The sequence below is a fragment of the Thalassophryne amazonica genome, chromosome 3 (assembly GCF_902500255.1).
Source record: "Thalassophryne amazonica chromosome 3, fThaAma1.1, whole genome shotgun sequence".
Taxonomy (NCBI): Eukaryota; Metazoa; Chordata; class Actinopteri; order Batrachoidiformes; family Batrachoididae; genus Thalassophryne; species Thalassophryne amazonica.
In genome coordinates this window covers 56,452,465-56,472,081 of record NC_047105.1, presented here as the reverse complement: position 1 = coordinate 56,472,081, position 19,617 = coordinate 56,452,465, and the positions used below count along the sequence as shown (strand labels likewise).

The 19,617-nt window shown below is 41.8% G+C and overlaps 1 protein-coding gene across 2 annotated transcripts in view; it reads left to right on the top strand.

The window, feature by feature from the left end:
* Positions 1–6,468: 6,468 nt before the first annotated feature.
* Positions 6,469–19,617, top strand: part of LOC117506774 (SLIT-ROBO Rho GTPase-activating protein 3-like) — a 142,266-nt gene continuing 129,117 nt past the window's right edge. For both annotated transcript variants that reach the window (XM_034166374.1, XM_034166373.1), the window contains exon 1: positions 6,469–6,902. In XM_034166374.1, the coding sequence (XP_034022265.1) occupies positions 6,836–6,902 (67 nt within the window). In that variant the 5' untranslated portion in view covers positions 6,469–6,835. The remainder of the gene's footprint in view (positions 6,903–19,617) is intronic.

Below are 19,617 nucleotides of genomic sequence, written 5' to 3'. Positions count from 1 at the left end.
ATCACAACAAACAGTTGCCCCAAGGCGCTTTATATTGTAAGGCAAGGCCATACAATAATTACGTAAAAACCCCAACGGTCAAAACGACCCCCTGTGAGCAAGCACTTGGCGACAGTCGGAAGGAAAAACTCCCTTTTAACAGGAAGAAACCTCCAGCAGAACCAGGCTCAGGGAGGGGCAGTCTTCTGCTGGGACTGGTTGGGGCTGAGGGAGAGAACCAGGAAAAAGACATGCTGTGGAGGGGAGCAGAGATCAATCACTAATGATTAAATGCAGAGTGGTGCATACAGAGCAAAAAGAGAAAGAAACACTCAGTGCATCATGGGAAGCCCCCCAGCAGTCTAAGTCTATAGCAGCATAACTAAGGGATGGTTCAGGGTCACCTGATCCAGCCCTAACTATAAGCTTTAGCAAAAAGGAAAGTTTTAAGCCTAATCTTAAAAGTAGAGAGGGTGTCTGTCTCCCTGATCCGAATTGGGAGCTGGTTCCACAGGAGAGGAGCCTGAAAGCTGAAGGCTCTGCCTCCCATTCTACTCTTACAAACCCTAGGAACTACAAGTAAGCCTGCAGTCTGAGAGCAAAGCGCTCTATTGGGGTGATATGGTACTATGAGGTCCCTAAGATAAGATGGGACCTGATTATTCAAAACCTTATAAGTAAGAAGAAGAATTTTAAATTCTATTCTAGAAATAACAGGAAGCCAATGAAGAGAGGCCAATATGGGTGAGATATGCTCTCTCCTTCTAGTCCCCGTTAGTACTCTAGCTGCAGCATTTTGAATTAACTGAAGGCTTTTCAGGGAACTTTTAGGACAACCTGATAATAATGAATTACAACAGTCCAGCCTAGAGGAAATAAATGCATGAATTAGTTTTTCAGCATCACTCTGAGACAACACCTTTCTAATTTTAGAGATATTGCATAAATGCAAAAAAGCAGTCCTACATATTTGTTTAATATGGGCTTTGAATGACATATCCTGATCAAAAATGACTCCAAGATTTCTCACAGTATTACTAGAGGTCAGGGTAATGCCATCCAGAGTAAGGATCTGGTTAGACACCATGTTTCTAAGATTTGTGGGGCCAAGTACAATAACTTCAGTTTTATCTGAGTTTAAAAGTAGGAAATTAGAGGTCATCCATGTCTTTATGTCTGTAAGACAATCCTGCAGTTTAGCTAATTGGTGTGTGTCCTCTGGCTTCATGGATAGATAAAGCTGGGTATCATCTGCGTAACAATGAAAATTTAAGCAATGCCGTCTAATAATACTGCCTAAGGGAAGCATGTATAAAGTGAATAAAATTGGCCCTAGCACAGAACCTTGTGGAACTCCATAATTAACCTTAGTCTGTGAAGAAGATTCCCCATTTACATGAACAAATTGTAATCTATTAGATAAATATGATTCAAACTACCGCAGCGCAGTGCCTTTATTACCTATGGCATGCTCTAATCTCTGTAATAAAATTTTATGGTCAGCAGTATCAAAAGCAGCACTGAGGTCTAACAGAACAAGCACAGAGATGAGTCCACTGTCTGAGGCCATAAGAAGATCATTTGTAACCTTCACTAATGCTGTTTCTGTACTATGATGAATTCTAAAACCTGACTGAAACTCTTCAAATAGACCATTCCTCTGCAGATGATCAGTTAGCTGTTTTACAACTACCCTTTCAAGAATTTTTGAGAGAAAAGGAAGGTTGGAGATTGGCCTATAATTAGCCAAGATAGCTGGGTCAAGTGATGGCTTTTTAAGTAATGGTTTAATTACTGCCACCTTAAAAGCCTGTGGTACATAGCCAACTAATAAAGATAGATTGATCATATTTAAGATCGAAGCATTAAATAATGGTAGGGCTTCCTTGAGCAGCCTGGTAGGAATAAGGTCTAATAGACATGTTGATGGTTTGGATGAAGTAACTAATGAAAATAACTCAGACAGAACAATCTGAGAGAAAGAGTCTAACCAAATACCGGCATCACTGAAAGCAGCCAAAGATAACGATACGTCTTTGGGATGGTTATGAGTAATTTTTTCTCTAATAGTTAAAATTTTATTAGCAAAAAAAGTCATGAAGTCATTAATAGTTAAAGTTAAAGGAATACTCGGCTCAATAGAGCTCTGACTCTTTGTCAGCCTGGCTACAGTGCTGAAAAGAAACCTGGGGTTGTTCTTATTTTCTTCAATTAGTGATGAGTAGTAAGATGTCCTAGCTTTACGGAGGGCTTTTTTATAGAGCAACAGACTCTTTTTCCAGGCTAAGTGAAGACCTTCTAAATTAGTGAGACACCATTTCCTCTCCAACTTATGGGTTATCTGCTTTAAGCTGCGAGTTTGTGAGTTATACCATGGAGTCAGGCACTTCTGATTTAAAGCTCTCTTTTTCAGAGGAGCTACAGTATCCAAAGTTGTCTTCAATGAGGATGTAAAACTATTGACGAGATACTCTATCTCACTTACAGAGTTTAGGTAGCTACTCTGCACTGTGTTGGTATATGGCATTACAGAACATAAAGAAGGAATCATATCCTTAAACCTAGTTACAGCGCTTTCTGAAAGACTTCTAGTGTAATGAAACTTATTCCCCACTGCTGGGTAGTCCATCAGAGTAAATGTAAATGTTATTAAGAAATGATCAGACAGAAGGGAGTTTTCAGGGAATACTGTTAAGTCTTCAATTTCCATACCATAAGTCAGAACAAGATCTAAGATATGATTAAAGTGGTGGGTGGACTCATTTACATTTTGAGCAAAGCCAATTGAGTCTAATAATAGATTAAATGCAGTGTTGAGGCTGTCATTCTCAGCATCTGTGTGGATGTTAAAATCGCCCACTATAATTATCTTATCTGAGCTAAGCACTAAGTCAGACAAAAGGTCTGAAAATTCACAGAGAAACTCACAGTAACAACCAGGAGGACGATAGATAACAACAAATAAAACTGTTTTTTGGGACTTCCAATTTGGATGGACAAGACTAAGAGTCAAGCTTTCAAATGAATTAAAGCTCTGTCTGGGTTTTTGATTAATTAATAAGCTGGAATGGAAGATTGCTGCTAATCCTCCGCCTCGGCCCGTGCTACGAGCATTCTGGCAGTTAGTGTGACTCGGGGGTGTTGACTCATTTAAACTAACATATTCATCCTGCTGTAACCAGGTTTCTGTAAGACAGAATAAATCAATATGTTGATCAATTATTATATCATTTACTAACAGGGACTTAGAAGAGAGAGACCTAATGTTTAATAGACCACATTTAACTGTTTTAGTCTGTGGTGCAGTTGAAGGTGCTATATTATTTTTTCTTTTTGAATTTTTATGCTTAAATACATTTTTGCTGGTTATTGGTAGTCTGGGAGCAGGCACCGTCTCTACGGGGATGGGGTAATGAGGGGATGGCAGGGGGAGAGAAGCTGCAGAGAGGTGTGTAAGACTACAACTCTGCTTCGATCCATTACTTGGAGAAATGTGGCAGGGGTGGGATTTGAACCTGGAACCTTCTGAAATGAAACCAAGCGCATTAACCACTTGGCCACCACCCCTTTATGTGGAATTTTTAAAAAAAAGGAAAAAAGAAAAAACACACCACCCGGGACGTGAACTCGTGCCTTTCAAACCTCCATTTTTGAGTCAGAGACTTTACCACTGAGGTACAGAGCTGTTCTTTGAAAGCTGCAGGAAGCTGCCTCATATCAGGAAGGATGTGGAAGTATTACAAAAAAAAAAAAAATTAAAATCCCACACCATATTAAAACACCACATCAAGGGAGCAATGCAAATATGATCCATCTGTTCCTCTGGTGATGACCCATGGTCACAGACATACAGTCATTAAATGACATGAATGAGAAGCAGTGTGCTTTGCTCATGTCCACATCTACTGGTCAGGTGCATCCAGTTGGCTGCGCACGTGTTCTGCCCGGCACGCATGCTGTGGACAGAGCGCCACAGCACAGACACCATATCATGTGGAACAGAGCTCACGTGGGTGACGTGACGGTCAGATCGCCCGTTGTGTGTTCTGATCTGATGGTCCGTTTCAACCTGGGGGGGCTGTCAGTGTCCACTCTGTGCGCCTGCTCACTCACTGCAGCTTGTCGCCACCACGGCGATATATGTTTTTATTTACGTCCACGTAAATACAGCAATCAGACACACTCACCTCACAGTGGACAGTTGTTAGTCCATGTCTGTCCAAACACAGTAGGTGTTGTGTAGCTGGAAAGTCCAGAATGACAGATCACCACAGCTGCTTCTGTCGGAAGCCAAGCCTCCTGTGAGTGGAGTGCACACACCCACGTGTCAGTATGTGTGTTTGCAAAGTCACACTCGTGGGGAACTTAGACAAATTTCCCTGCAGTACGACAGTGGTCGTCTGCAGCCTCTTGTCGTGCCAAGAGTGTGACTGGCCACACATTTTCTAGGTGCCATGCGAGCGGTGTTAGGTGTTCATGCGTGTCACCTGGAATTTGGCCAACACCTGTCGCCAGAAGGTGCGATGGGTTCGCACAGCGCACATTCTGCCTTTCAGGCACTTGTGTGCACAAATAGTTGTAGCAACAGGTGTACAAGGCACGACATTTTACGGTTTGCGCATGATTCCTGCGTCATGCGCACTAAGTGTGCACTTCGTCCAAACTTCGCAGAGTTGATTCAGTTTTGATGATGATCCATGTCTGTATACAAATACTGACTTCCATCACTTTCTTTCAAAGTGAGAGGAAATCTTTTTTTCCTTCCAATTTTATTTGACATTTATAAAAATGAACATGTACATAAATGCAGACAATTGACACAAAAGAGAACACAATTATTAATATATCAAACCTTGTCAGTAAAAAGAAGGGGGGGGGGACCCTCAAAGAAATGTAAAAGGGTGTAAGGCACAGCAAATTCACCCAAGGTCTATAAGTCACCAAGGTATTGCAGCGTATATTCATTTTTGTCTTATTATGTGTTAGCTCCAAAGTATTTGTATACCAATTAAATTCCTCCAGGAATATGTGAACACTTGGAAGAGGTTCGGTAATTCTCATTTTGTGTAAGTAAAATTTGCCAATTAGCAACATAAGATTAATTACAAAAGAAAAAGGCTTATCATTACATTCAAATCTTGTAATAATATCCTTCAAACCAACTATGATGGTATGTCCAGTTTTTTGATCGATATATTTTTCAAAATCTCTCCAAAACTTAGATGACACACGGCAAATACAAAATAAATGTGAAATTGTGTCCGATTCAATCCCACAAAAAGGTGCATTTATCATGAAAGTCAGTGAACTTGGAAATTGTGTTATTGCAAGGATAAATGTGTAGTATTTTGAACAGAAATGAGAGGAAATCTTTTTTTTTTATTGAACAAAAGAAAAAACATAACAAGAGGTACAGGCAGACAAACGATATGACTAACATACGTACAGCATGACTAACAGACAGGCATTATTCCAAACAGTTAACAGAGGACATACAACACAGGCCTGAGGGGTACCGGAGGGTTTATTGTAAATTGAGGTTCTTTACTAAGTTTATTGTCTTTATTGCTTTTTTGTTTGGTATGTTATTTAAAGTTTTAAGGTAGGTGTTAGTTTCAATTATCCATAGTTTAAGAAGGGGGTTAGATTGACTGAATTTAGCTTTGTGTACGTGATATTTGCCAAGTAATATCTATATTTTTACTAAATATTGTACATTTTTCATTTTTATATTCAAAGGAGGTTATTACATTATGATTGGCTATTTTAAGTCTATGATTGATTTTATTATAAATAAGTAACTCCAGATTAAGCCAAATATCTCTTGTGAACTTACACTCATAGAATAGATGTATTACTGACTCTTCTTCTATACCACAAAAACAACATTTGGGATCTACATCTGTAAATTTGGATATAAGCAAGTTTGTCAAGTAAATGTGATGTAAAATTTTCCAGTGTAGTTCTCTAATTTTATTATAAATACAGTATTGAAAAGGGTGTAGCCATACATGTTTCCAATTTAAATCACTGTATTGAGAGCTCCAATAAGATTTACAGTTGGGTATATTCCTATTAGAATTTTGAATTGTATTTCTAATATATTTATTGCTGCACTTTTAGCTATTGAATGGAATCCCATCAATCATTATTGAGCCTATGGTATACTGAATTTCCTTTTTCTCATGTGCCTTCATCAGTTCTTTCAATCCACTAGGAATACTTTTCACAACATAGTTAAATTCTTTAGGAGTCACTGGCAATTGGTCTGGTCCTTGAAACAAGCTCTATGACATCACAAAGCTCTGCTAATATCATGCAGGTAAACAGACAGTTAATAGAGGAGGGTGGACGCGCTGAGTGTCCTTCAAGTTCATCTGTCACCTTTTCCACCCAATTCCTCCTCTGAAGAAGCTGCAGTCTCATTTTTTTTTTACACAAATCTTGAATCAGCTATGAGGAGCGGAGGAGGGCGTGGTTTGGGGGAGGAGCCTCACTCTGACTTTCACATCCATTCACCCTTTTTTCTGCAGCACTGAACTCTCAGAGCAAAAAAAAAAAAAAAAAAAAAGGGAGCTCACTCCAGTCTCATCGCTTACACCAGGTTTTATGACATGCGCGCGATTTCTGATTCCTCCGAGTGCGCAGAGGAGCGGCAAAGGACGGACAGCGGTGCGCACTTTTAGTCGCCATCGCGTTGGACGCAGCGCAGCGACCTCGCACCGCACCAAGTGCGTTTAAATGCTGAAGTTGGATCAAGACAGCGATGATTCGCGTCTGATTTTGTTGGGAGGACTAATACCGCAGGGGTGTGGAAACCAGACGACGAGGATCGCTCCGTCCCTCTCTCCCCAACATGTCATCTCAGGCCAAAGTCAAGAAGGACAAAGAGATTATTGCCGAATATGAGACGCAAGTGAAAGGTTGGTGAACGTGCAGAGGCCTGATCATAATGTTATTCAGCGCGTGCATTGCGCAACTTTACCACATATGGTTTTGTGCTCACTGCAGTGCTTGCACATTTTTTTCTCTCCCCCTCTCTCTCTGTCTCTGTATTCTTTGTTGAGACTTTGCAGTGTGCATTTGTGGTGAGGCTCTTCCAGTCATGTGTGGAACTTGGCTGAACCACTTTGGCTGCAGTGCTGCTTTATGATGTGCACATTTGTGTTGCTGCTGAAGGTTCAGGGCTTCTCCCCCCCCTCCAAAAAGTGCAGCTGCTATATTTCCTATAAAACCTGCCCTCATGCTGCACACCCAACCAGGGAATGTCACAGATCTTTCCAGGAGACTGCACAGGTAGTCATACAGGACAAACTGGTGTGGAAGAGATTTAAAATAGCACATAAGTTAAAAAGTTCAAAATGATGTTGAGCAGGTTGTTGTGTGCATAATTGCAGCGCGGTAATTGCTTGAGAAGGTCACACAGCAAACAGTTAAGAAAGTCCATAAATAATCCACGCTGTCTGCATGAATTATGAACCATGAGAGGATTTCGCTGTCTGCCACTAAATCTGTGACTGCATAAACCACCCAAAGAGAGAAGAATGACACCATTAAACTGACAGTTGCCCAATGCGCACTGGTTAGTCACCTTTCCTGTGCGTTTTTAAAGACATAAATTGCAATAGAACACATTTAATGTAATTAAAGCTACAGAGCGTAGGATTTATGGGCGTTCATCAGCAGAAAGGGAATGCAGCATTCATAATCGTGTTCATTTGTGTATAATTACCTGCAACAGTGAATCAGTGTGTTTTTATGAGCCCTTTATATCTACATGGGAGCGTGTCCCCTCATAGAGGCCGCCATGTTAACCTGATTGTTATGTGTCGACGCGGGTTGAGGAGCGGACCTGCGTCAGACGGAACCCAGCGCTACAAATAACCAGAAAAGCGGTTCCAAAAACAATATATTTATTACACCCACTGTGCATAAAAGGTGTAAAAACAAAAATAGCGTCCTTCTGGTGGAGTGACTGTTGGCACGCTCTCCAGCGCCCGCAAGGATCAAAGCCCGGCGCTCCTGGACTCACTACCACCGCCAAACACCCCCCAGGTGGACACGACAAACTGACTCTCTGTGAAGCAAAGAAGAGGTGAGGTAAGTCAGCAGTTACAACAATATCTTTCAAAAGACACACGCTATCAGCAACACATTCAGGTCTGTATCTTTTTTAACTTTATGCAAATGAGCAGCTTCTCACAACAGGTGGAGGATCACTTATCCGCACGCCACAGCAGTGAGAAGCAAGCTGCACAATTCTCATCACAATTCAAGTACGAGGGCTGTCAATAAAGTAACGGTCCTTTTTATTTTTTTCAAAAACTATATGGATTTCATTCATATGTTTTTACGTCAGACATGCTTGAACCCTCGTGCGCATGCGTGAGTTTTTCCACGCCTGTCGGTGACGTTATTCGCCTGTGAGCACTCCTTGTGGGAGGAGTCGTCCAGCCCCTCGTCGGAATTCCTTTGTTTGAGAAGTTGCTGAGACTGGCGCGTTGTTTGATCAAAATTTTTTCTAAACCTGTGAGACACATCGAAGTGGACACGGTTCGAAAAATTAAGCTGGTTTTCAGTGAAACTTTTAACGGCTGATGAGAGATTTTGAGGTGATTCTGTCGCTTTAAGGACTTCCCACGGTGCGAGACGTCGCTCAGCGCTCTCAGCCGCCGTCGTCAGCCTGTTCAAGCTGAAAACCTCCACATTTCAGGCTCTATTGATCCAGGACGTCGTGAGAGAACAGAGAAGTTTCAGAAGAAGTCGGTTTCAGCATTTTATCTGGATATTCCACTGTTAAAGGAGATTTTTTTAAGGAAAGACGTGCGGACGGGTCCGCACGTCACACGACGCTCCGTCACAGGAAAAACACCTCTGTTAAAAGCCTTGAGGACAAGTTGGAACATGTCCTGCTGTTAAACAATTTCTCATATACTCACTCCACTGAAAGCCATCAAAAGCTGCCTGGATTTTACAAATGGTTATCAACACGGAGGTGTTTTTCCTGTGCCGCCGCACCGCGTCGGCTGCGTCCCGACGCGCGGACCCGTCCGCACGTCTTTCATTAAAAAAAATCTTCTTTAACAGTGGAATATCCGGATAAAATGCTGAAACCGACTTCTTCTGAAACTTCTCTGTTCTCTCACGACGTCCTGGATCAATAGAGCCTGAAATGTGGAGGTTTTCAGCTTGAAACAGGCTGATGACGGCGGCTGAGAGCGCTGAGCGACGTCTCGCACCGTGGGAAGTCCTTAAAGCGACAGAATCACCTCAAAATCTCTCATCAGCCGTTAAAATTTTCACTGAAAACCAGCTTAATTTTTCGAACCGTGTCCACTTCGATGTGTCTCACAGGTTTAGAAAAAATTCTGATCAAACAACGCGCCAGTCTCTCAGCAACTTCTCAGACAAAGGAATTCCGACGAGGGGCTGGACGACTCCTCCCACAAGGAGTGCTCACAGGCGAATGACGTCACCGACAGGCGTGGAAAAACTCACGCATGCGCACGAGGGTTCAAGCATGTCTGACGTAAAAACATATGAATGAAATCCATATAGTTTTTGAAAAAAATAAAAAGGACCGTTGCTTTATTGACAGACCTCGTATACTGTGTAACAAAACACCAAGTTACTATCAACAATTAATCAAACACTTAATTACCTTTAATGTGTGCTGACAGCATGTGTCCTCACCCTTCCCTGCTTCACGGGCTCGATGTGTCAAACCCAGGCGCGGTCCTCAGCGTCTCACAAACGAACATCACAAGGTCGAGTTCCCGGCAGTTCTGCTTGAATCACACATGACTTAAATGCAGAACGCCATCCAATTATCTGCTTCAGCTGAAAGTCTTTAAGGTTGCATGTGAGCACCAGTCACAGGTGCTACACATGATGTTGATAAGGGTGAGGATTCTTCAGCCAGCACCTTCTCCACAGACAAATCAGTTTCCATGCCACCTGAAGAGCAAAGAAAAGAAAAGAACACCAAAACATCCAGCCACACCCCCCAACACACAACACTGATACCAGAGCTGCGATGATTAATTAACTGACTAGTAAATTAATTGACAACTATTTTGATAGTCCATCATGGTAATCCCTCAGTGGTAAAGAAGACTGTGTCTTGATAGATTCCCCGACAAGTTGGTGGATGCTGACTGAATTGGTCCGATCTTGATGTGCAGTGTTTCTGACAACATCCAGGGTTGATCTAGAGAGACCTGAACGTGGGTTTGTTTAATGTGGGAATGTCGTTGCACACTGACAAACCCACTGACCTTGACAGATCCTTAGCCTGGTCCAATGACTGGGGAATCCCAGACGATAGGAGTCTGAAGACCTGCTGTAGCCACCAACTACCTTCACAGCCATTGGGTGACAAGCCATCATCTCCAATGCCTGGTCCACTGTTTTGAGGTCTTCTTTTTTCATCAGAGGCCAGTTACAATGTTCAGGGTTCCTGCTGGGCCTTCATGGTTACTGTAGCAGCCATAGGGTAAACAAGGTCACCACCATATTTCATCCCAACAAACAATCATCTACTTGATCTGTTACCCATGTGTCATGATACAGATGAGGTGTTGGATTTTAATAAATACTTGAAAGTCACTAAAAAAAGAAAAAATAATCCGTTTTTAAGGCACTAAAGTGAATATCTTTAGGTTGTGGACAAAAAAGACATCAGGGTGAAAGCATCACCTTGGGATCTGTAAAACCTCAGTAGGAGAAGAAGGCCAAGGCCCACACTTCACCTTGGCCTCACCTTGGAGCAGAGAGGTGGTTGCTTTCGAGAGGTGGGGATGGACTGGTTTTCCACCAGAGTGGTTGCGTTACAACAGCTTTTCCGTGTGGAATCTCACTGAATTGGTCCTCCTGACACGTTCATGCATGGCGCCAACTGTCGGCTGAATGCCGTCTGGAGTGGCATCAAAAGTCTTGAACAGTCCACACACATATTGCGTGAGAGCCATTGACATGCCACGTGGCACACTCGTGAAAGTTGATCACTGGGGCAGCCTTTGCAGGTACAAGGATTTGCATGGGAATGCTGTGTGACACTCTCACAGATGTTGAGCGTCACTGACTCAGGATGGCTGCAGACAGCTATTATATTGCTATTATTTTAAAGAGGGTGTAAAAATTCCCCTGACTATAGGCACAGAATAAAAAGCACTGTAAATAATAATAATAAAATTAAATAAATAGTAAAGTAATGATAAGTAATAACCTTCAATGGCAAACACAGAGAGTTCTTAATTTTAGGTAATTAAGTCCAACAACAAAAATTCCAGTCCACCAGAGAAAGTAACACAAAGTCAAACGCAGCCGGAAAGAAAAACTAAGTTGATCCTATATTTTCTCCCTCATTTTTTATAGTTCAGACATCAAATGTCCACAGATTCAATCAGTACATTTCAAACCAGTTGAAAAGGTCAAACTGTCCAAAGCTTTCTTATCAGTCCATTGATTATCTTCCCCTCATTGTTCATTTGGCCTGGTAATTTTGAATCCTGTTGATAAATGTAATTTACGAGGTCTGTCAAAGTATGTCTTTTTTATTTTTTCAAAAACTATATGGATTTCTTTCATATGTTTTTACGTCAGACATGCTTGAACCCTCATGCGCATGCGTGAGTTTTTCCACGCCTCTCGGTGACATCATTCGCCTGTGAGCACTCCTTGTGGGAGGAGTCGTCCAGCCCCTCGTCGGAATTCCTTTGTCTGAGACGTTGCTGAGAGACTGGCGCTTTGTTTGAAGAAAAATTTTTTCTAAACCTGTGAGGCACATCGAAGTGGACACGGTTCGAAAAATTAAGCTGGTTTTCGGTGAAAATTTTAACGGCTGATGAGAGATTTTGAGGTGATACTGTCGCTTTAAGGACTTCCCACGGAGCGAGACGTTGTGCAGCGCTCTCAGGCGCCGTCGTCAGCCTGTTTCAAGCTGAAAACCTCCACATTTCAGGCTCTATTGATCCAGGACTTCGTGAGAGAAGAGAGAAGTTTCAGAAGAAGTCGGTTTCAGCATTTTATCCGGATATTCCACTGTTAAAGGAGATTTTTTTAATGAAAGACGTGCGGGCGGATTGCAGCGTCAGCTCGCAGCCGCCGCGATGCTCCGCCACAGGAAAAACACCTCTGTTGGAAGCCTTAAGGACAAGTTGGAACATGTCCAGCTGTTAAACAATTTCTCATATATTCACTCCACTGAAAGCCATCAAAAGCCGCCTGGATTTTACAAATGGTTATCAACACGGAGGTGTTTTTCCTGTGCTGCCGCACCGCGCCGGCTGCGTCCCAACGCGCGGACCCGTCCGCACGTCTTTCATTAAAAAAATCTCCTTTAACAGTGGAATATCCGGATAAAATGCTGAAACCGACTTCTTCTGAAACTTCTCTGTTCTCTCACGACGTCCTGGATCAATAGAGCCTGAAATGTGGAGGTTTTCAGCTTGAAACAGGCTGACGACGGCGCCTGGGACCGCTGCGCGACGTCTCGCTCCGTGGGAAGTCCTTAAAGCGACAGTATCACCTCAAAATCTCTCATCAGCCGTTAAAATTTTCACCGAAAACCAGCTTAATTTTTCGAACCGTGTCCACTTTGATGTGCCTCACAGGTTTAGAAAAAATTTTGATCAAACAAAGCGCCAGTCTCTCAGCAACTTCTCAGACAAAGGAATTCCGACGAGGGGCTGGACGACTCCTCCCACAAGGAGTGCTCACAGGCGAATGACGTCACCGACAGGCGTGGAAAAACTCACGCATGCGCACGAGGGTTCAAGCATGTCTGACGTAAAAACATATGAATGAAATCCATATAGTTTTTGGAAAAAATAAAAAGGACCTATACTTTATTGACAGCCCTCGTATTGACTTGGATGTGCATCACTTCATAGTGTGTTGTGATAAAATTCCCAAATTAGGGTCTTTTTATCTCCCAGGTATGAAATCCCAGGGGGATATCGTCATCAACATGCCCATCCGTCCATCCGTCTGTCTGTTTTCAATTTTATGCGCGATATCTCAAAAACCAGTTGACCAATTTTGCTTAAGTGTGTACTTGCGTGACTCCCCAACACCAGTCAATAAACAGTGGCCTTGGGGTCAATTTCAAGGTCACAGCGAGATATTAAAGATATTGTCTTTGCCACCCTTGTTAGTGCAATATCTCAAGAACCAACTGACCAGTTTCATTCATATTTAGCATAAAGGTGTACTTGAGTGATCCCTGACACTTTGTATTACTGATTTGTGAGGACCGGGGGGATATGTTACCTCCTGATGACTTGTTAAAATCTGCTTCCTCATTTCGCCACACTCAACAGATCCTGACAATCAAAATAATGGAATGATTTATTAAAAAGGATGGCATTATTCCTTAATTAGTTTTTGTCTTCCCCCGTTTTTTCTTTGATTCTTTTTTTTCCACACAGTTAGTGACAATGCCACACCGTACACAGTATCTTATTTAAACTACCTAAAAAATTATATCAGTCTGATTTGCTTTGGTGCAAATCAGAGGACCATGGCAGATGACATCACCGCTCTTCTGTGAATTATATTGAAAATAAATTAAGCTGGCTTCAAGTCATTCATTTTGTGATTATTTAGATACTTCACCCCAATTTCCCAATATATATATAATTGCATCCCATATCCATAACAAACTGCATTTTAAAAATAAAAGCATCACAATGGCCTAGTTGCTTGTGAAATTATAAAAATAAATTTCATAATGTGAAGATGCTGCAAAAAATACAATAAAAAACTGATGTCTGACATCCGCCAATCCAGATCACCTCCAAAATTCAGTGGAATCTTCCATTCCCTCATATCTATCTGTGGTGCAAATTTGGTGAGAATCTGTGAAGTAGTTTTGAAGAAATCATTCAAAGCCTATATAAAGGGAACTCTTGATCCAGAATCTGGACCCGGATCAAGATCACCTCCAAAACTAGGTGGTGTCTTCCCAGGCCTAATATCTATGTGTGGTGACAATTTGGTGAGAATCCGTAAAGCAGTTTTGACATAATCCTTCAAAGCCTATACAAAGTGAATCTGGATTCGGATCTGGATCACCTCCAAAATTTCATGGAGTCTTCCATGACCTAATATCTATCTTTGGTGAAAATATGGTGAGAATCTGAAAGCAGTTTTGACGTAATCCTTCAAAGCCTATACAAAGTGAATATTGATCAAGAATTCGGATTTGGATCTAGATCACCTCCAAAATTTCATGGAGTCTTCCATGGCCTATATGTATCTGTGGTGAAAATTTGGTGAGAATCTGTGAAGTAGTTTTGACATATTCCTCCAAAGCCTATATAAAGTGAAATTTGATCCAGAATCCGGATCCAGATCACCTCCAAAATTTAATGGATTATTCCATGGCCTAATATGTATCTGTGTTGAAAATTTCGTCAAAATCCTTGCAGTGGTTTTCACGTAATCCTGCTAACAGCAATCCTTCAAAGCCTATATAAAGTGAAACTTGATCCAGAATCTGGATCCGGAACCAGATCACCTCCAACATTTAATGGGTTCTTATGTGGCCTAATATCTATCTGTGGTGAAAATTTCATCAAAATCCGTTCAGTAGTTTTGACGTAATCCTACTAACAGTCAGATACACCAGCTAGGGTTGGGTATAGAGAGCCCGTTCTTTTTGGGTATCGTTAAGAAATTATTCGATCCACCGATATCAATAGTCTTTTTGCTTAACAATTCCCTTATCGGTCCTTCAGAGCAGCTGTTGTTTTTGAGGGTGTTTGTCAGGAAAATGATCATTTCTCTACATTGATTACAGACCCTGCAGTGGGTCTGTAATCAACTGCTTCTGCAGCGCGACTTCACTTTGAAGAGTGAACCAATGAAGCAATGCTTCAATCCACAGGCTTGTTGGTTCTTTGATTTGCTGCTCTTCAGAAGCGACAAGTCCGCTTCTTAACCCCTCTCAAAGCCATTAAAATATGTCAATCATGAGTCACTTTTGTGTGGATTAAAGTCACTAACTGGGACTCTTGTCTTCTTGCAGTCATGAAGCGAGAATCGTCCTCCGTTCTGTTGGCACAGGTCCAAGTGCAGCGTGTCTCTCTGCCGAGACAGAGTGCTGTCGGAATTAATAACTTCAAAATGAATTGCTGCTTTAAATAAAATGACACCTCTTTCCAAACGCTGTAATACAGAACATAAACTACAGTCAGCTAAAACGTTTTTTTTCCTCCCAAAATGAGACGTCCTGCATTCTTTATGAATTACATCCTGACGTGCAGCGCAGCGAGCTGCAAGAGCTTAGCTCAAACGTATGGAAAGACATTCATCCCAATAATGTCAATCAATCAATCAATCAATTTTTTTTATATAGCGCCAAATCACAACAAACAGTTGCCCCAAGGCGCTTTATATTGTAAGGCAAGGCCATACAATAATTATGTAAAACCCCAACGGTCAAAACGACCCCCTGTGAGCAAGCACTTGGCTACAGTGGGAAGGAAAAACTCCCTTTTAACAGGAAGAAACCTCCAGCAGAACCAGGCTCAGGGAGGGGCAGTCTTCTGCTGGGACTGGTTGGGGCTGAGGGAGAGAACCAGGAAAAAGACATGCTGTGGAGGGGAGCAGAGATCGATCACTAATGATTAAATGCAGAGTGGTGCATACAGAGCAAAAAGAAAAGAAACAGTGCATCATGGGAACCCCCCAGCAGTCTACGTCTATAGCAGCATAACTAAGGGATGGTTCAGGGTCACCTGATCCAGCCCTAACTATAAGCTTTAGCAAAAAGGAAAGTTTTAAGCCTAATCTTAAAAGTAGAGAGGGTGTCTGTCTCCCTGATCTGAATTGGGAGCTGGTTCCACAGGAGAGGAGCCTGAAAGCTGAAGGCTCTGCCTCCCATTCTACTCTTACAAACCCTAGGAACTACAAGTAAGCCTGCAGTCTGAGAGCGAAGCGCTCTATTGGGGTAATATGGTACTACGAGGTCCCTAAGATAAGATGGGACCTGATTATTCAAAACCTTATAAGTAAGAAGAAGAATTTTAAATTCTATTCTAGAATTAACAGGAAGCCAATGAAGAGAGGCCAATATGGGTGAGATATGCTCTCTCCTTCTAGTCCCCGTCAGTACTCTAGCTGCAGCATTTTGAATTAACTGAAGGCTTTTTAGGGAACTTTTAGGACAACCTGATAATAATGAATTACAATAGTCCAGCCTAGAGGAAATAAATGCATGAATTAGTTTTTCAGCATCACTCTGAGACAAGACCTTTCTGATTTTAGAGATATTGCGTAAATGCAAAAAAGCAGTCCTACATATTTGTTTAATATGCACTTTGAATGACATATCCTGATCAAAAATGACTCCAAGATTTCTCACAGTATTACTAGAGGTCAGGGTAATGCCATCCAGAGTAAGGATCTGGTTAGACACCATGTTTCTAAGATTTGTGGGGCCAAGTACAATAACTTCAGTTTTATCTGAGTTTAAAAGCAGGAAATTAGAGGTCATCCATGTCTTTATGTCTGTAAGACAATCCTGCAGTTTAGCTAATTGGTGTGTGTCCTCTGGCTTCATGGATAGATAAAGCTGGGTATCATCTGCGTAACAATGAAAATTTAAGCAATACCGTCTAATAATACTGCCTAAGGGAAGCATGTATAAAGTGAATAAAATTGGTCCTAGCACAGAACCTTGTGGAACTCCATAATTAACTTTAGTCTGTGAAGAAGATTCCCCATTTACATGAACAAATTGTAATCTATTAGACAAATATGATTCAAACCACCGCAGCGCAGTGCCTTTAATACCTATGGCATGCTCTAATCTCTGTAATAAAATTTTATGGTCAACAGTATCAAAAGCAGCACTGAGATCTAACAGAACAAGCACAGAGATGAGTCCACTGTCCGAGGCCATAAGAAGATCATTTGTAACCTTCACTAATGCTGTTTCTGTACTATGATGAATTCTAAAACCTGACTGAAACTCTTCAAATAGACCATTCCTCTGCAGATGATCAGTTAGCTGTTTTACAACTACCCTTTCAAGAATTTTTGAGAGAAAAGGAAGGTTGGAGATTGGCCTATAATTAGCTAAGATAGCTGGGTCAAGTGATGGCTTTTTAAGTAATGGTTTAATTACTGCCACCTTAAAAGCCTGTGGTACATAGCCAACTAACAAAGATAGATTGATCATATTTAAGATCGAAGCATTAAATAATGGTAGGGCTTCCTTGAGCAGCCTGGTAGGAATGGGGTCTAATAAACATGTTGATGGTTTGGATGAAGTAACTAATGAGAATAACTCAGACAGAACAATCGGAGAGAAAGAGTCTAACCAAATACCGGCATCACTGAAAGCAGCCAAAGATAACGATACGTCTTTGGGATGGTTATGAGTAATTTTTTCTCTAATAGTTAAAATTTTGTTAGCAAAGAAAGTCATGAAGTCATTACTAGTTAAAGTTAATGGAATACTCAGCTCAATAGAGCTCTGACTCTTTGTCAGCCTGGCTACAGTGCTGAAAAGAAACCTGGGGTTGTTCTTATTTTCTTCAATTAGTGATGAGTAGAAAGATGTCCTAGCTTTACGAAGGGCTTTTTTATAGAGCAACAGACTCTTTTTCCAGGCTAAGTGAAGATCTTCTAAATTAGTGAGACGCCATTTCCTCTCCAACTTACGGGTTATCTGCTTTAAGCTACGAGTTTGTGAGTTATACCACGGAGTCAGACACTTCTGATTTAAAGCTCTCTTTTTCAGAGGAGCTACAGCATCCAAAGTTGTCTTCAATGAGGATGTAAAACTATTGACGAGATACTCTATCTCCCTTACAGAGTTTAGGTAGCTACTCTGCACTGTGTTGGTATATGGCATTAGAGAACATAAAGAAGGAATCATATCCTTAAACCTAGTTACAGCGCTTTCTGAAAGACTTCTAGTGTAATGAAACTTATTCCCCACTGCTGGGTAGTCCATCAGAGTAAATGTAAATGTTATTAAGAAATGATCAGACAGAAGGGAGTTATCAGGGAATACTGTTAAGTCTTCTATTTCCATACCATAAGTCAGAACAAGATCTAAGATATGATTAAAGTGGTGGGTGGACTCATTTACTTTTTGAGCAAAGCCAATAGAGTCTAATAATAGATTAAATGCAGTGTTGAGGCTGTCATTCTCAGCATCTGTGTGGATGTTAAAATCGCCCACTATAATTATCTTATCTGAGCTAAGCACTAAGTCAGACAAAAGGTCTGAAAATTCACAGAGAAACTCACAGTAACGACCAGGTGGACGATAGATAATAACAAATAAAACTGGTTTTTGGGACTTCCAATTTGGATGGACAAGACTAAGAGACAAGCTTTCAAATGAATTAAAGCTCTGTCTGGGTTTTGGATTAATTAATAAGCTGGAATGGAAGATTGCTGCTAATCCTCCACCCCGGCCCGTGCTACGAGCATTCTGACAGTTAGTGTGACTCGGGGGTGTTGACTCATTTAAACTAACATATTCATCCTGCTGTAACCAGGTTTCTGTTAGGCAGAATAAATCAATATGTTGATCAATTATTATATCATTTACCAACAGGGACTTAGAAGAGAGAGACCTAATGTTTAATAGACCACATTTAACTGTTTTAGTCTGTGGTGCAGTTGAAGGTGCTATATTATTTTTTCTTTTTGAATTTTTATGCTTAAATAGATTTTTGCTGGTTATTGGTAGTCTGGGAGCAGGCACCGTCTCTACGGGGATGGGGTAATGAGGGGATGGCAGGGGGAGAGAAGCTGCAGAGAGGTGTGTAAGACTACAACTCTGCTTCCTGGTCCCAACCCTGGATAGTCACGGTTTGGAGGATTTAAGAAAATTGGCCAGATTTCTAGAAATGAGAGCTGCTCCATCCAAAGTGGGATGGCTGCCGTCTCTCCTAACAAGACCAGGTTTTCCCCAGAAGCTTTGCCAATTATCTATGAAGCCCACCTCATTTTTTGGACACCACTCAGACAGCCAGCAATTCAAGGAGAACATGCGGCTAAACATGTCACTCCCGGTCTGATTGGGGAGGGGCCCAGAGAAAACTACAGAGTCCGACATTGTTTTTGCAAAGTTACACACCGATTCAATGTTAATTTTAGTGACCTCCGATTGGCGTAACCGGGTGTCATTACTGCCGACGTGAATTACAATCTTACCAAATTTACGCTTAGCCTTAGCCAGCAGTTTCAAATTTCCTTCAATGTCGCCTGCTCTGGCCCCCGGAAGACAATTGACTATGGTTGCTGGTGTCGCTAACTTCACATTTCTCAAAACAGAGTCGCCAATAACCAGAGTTTGATCCTCGGCGGGTGTATCGTCGAGTGGGGAAAAACGGTTAAAGATGTGAACGGGTTGGCGGTGTACACGGGGCTTCTGTTTAGGGCTACGCTTCCTCCTCACAGTCACCCAGTCGGCCTGCTTTCCCGGCTGCTCGGGATCTGCCAGGGGGGAACTAACGGCGGCTAAGCTACCTTGGTCCGCACCGACTACAGGGGCCTTGCTAGCTGTAGAATTTTCCACGGTGCGGAGCCGAGTCTCCAATTCGCCCAGCCTGGCCTCCAAAGCTACGAATAAGCTACACTTATTACAAGTACCATTACTGCTAAAGGAGG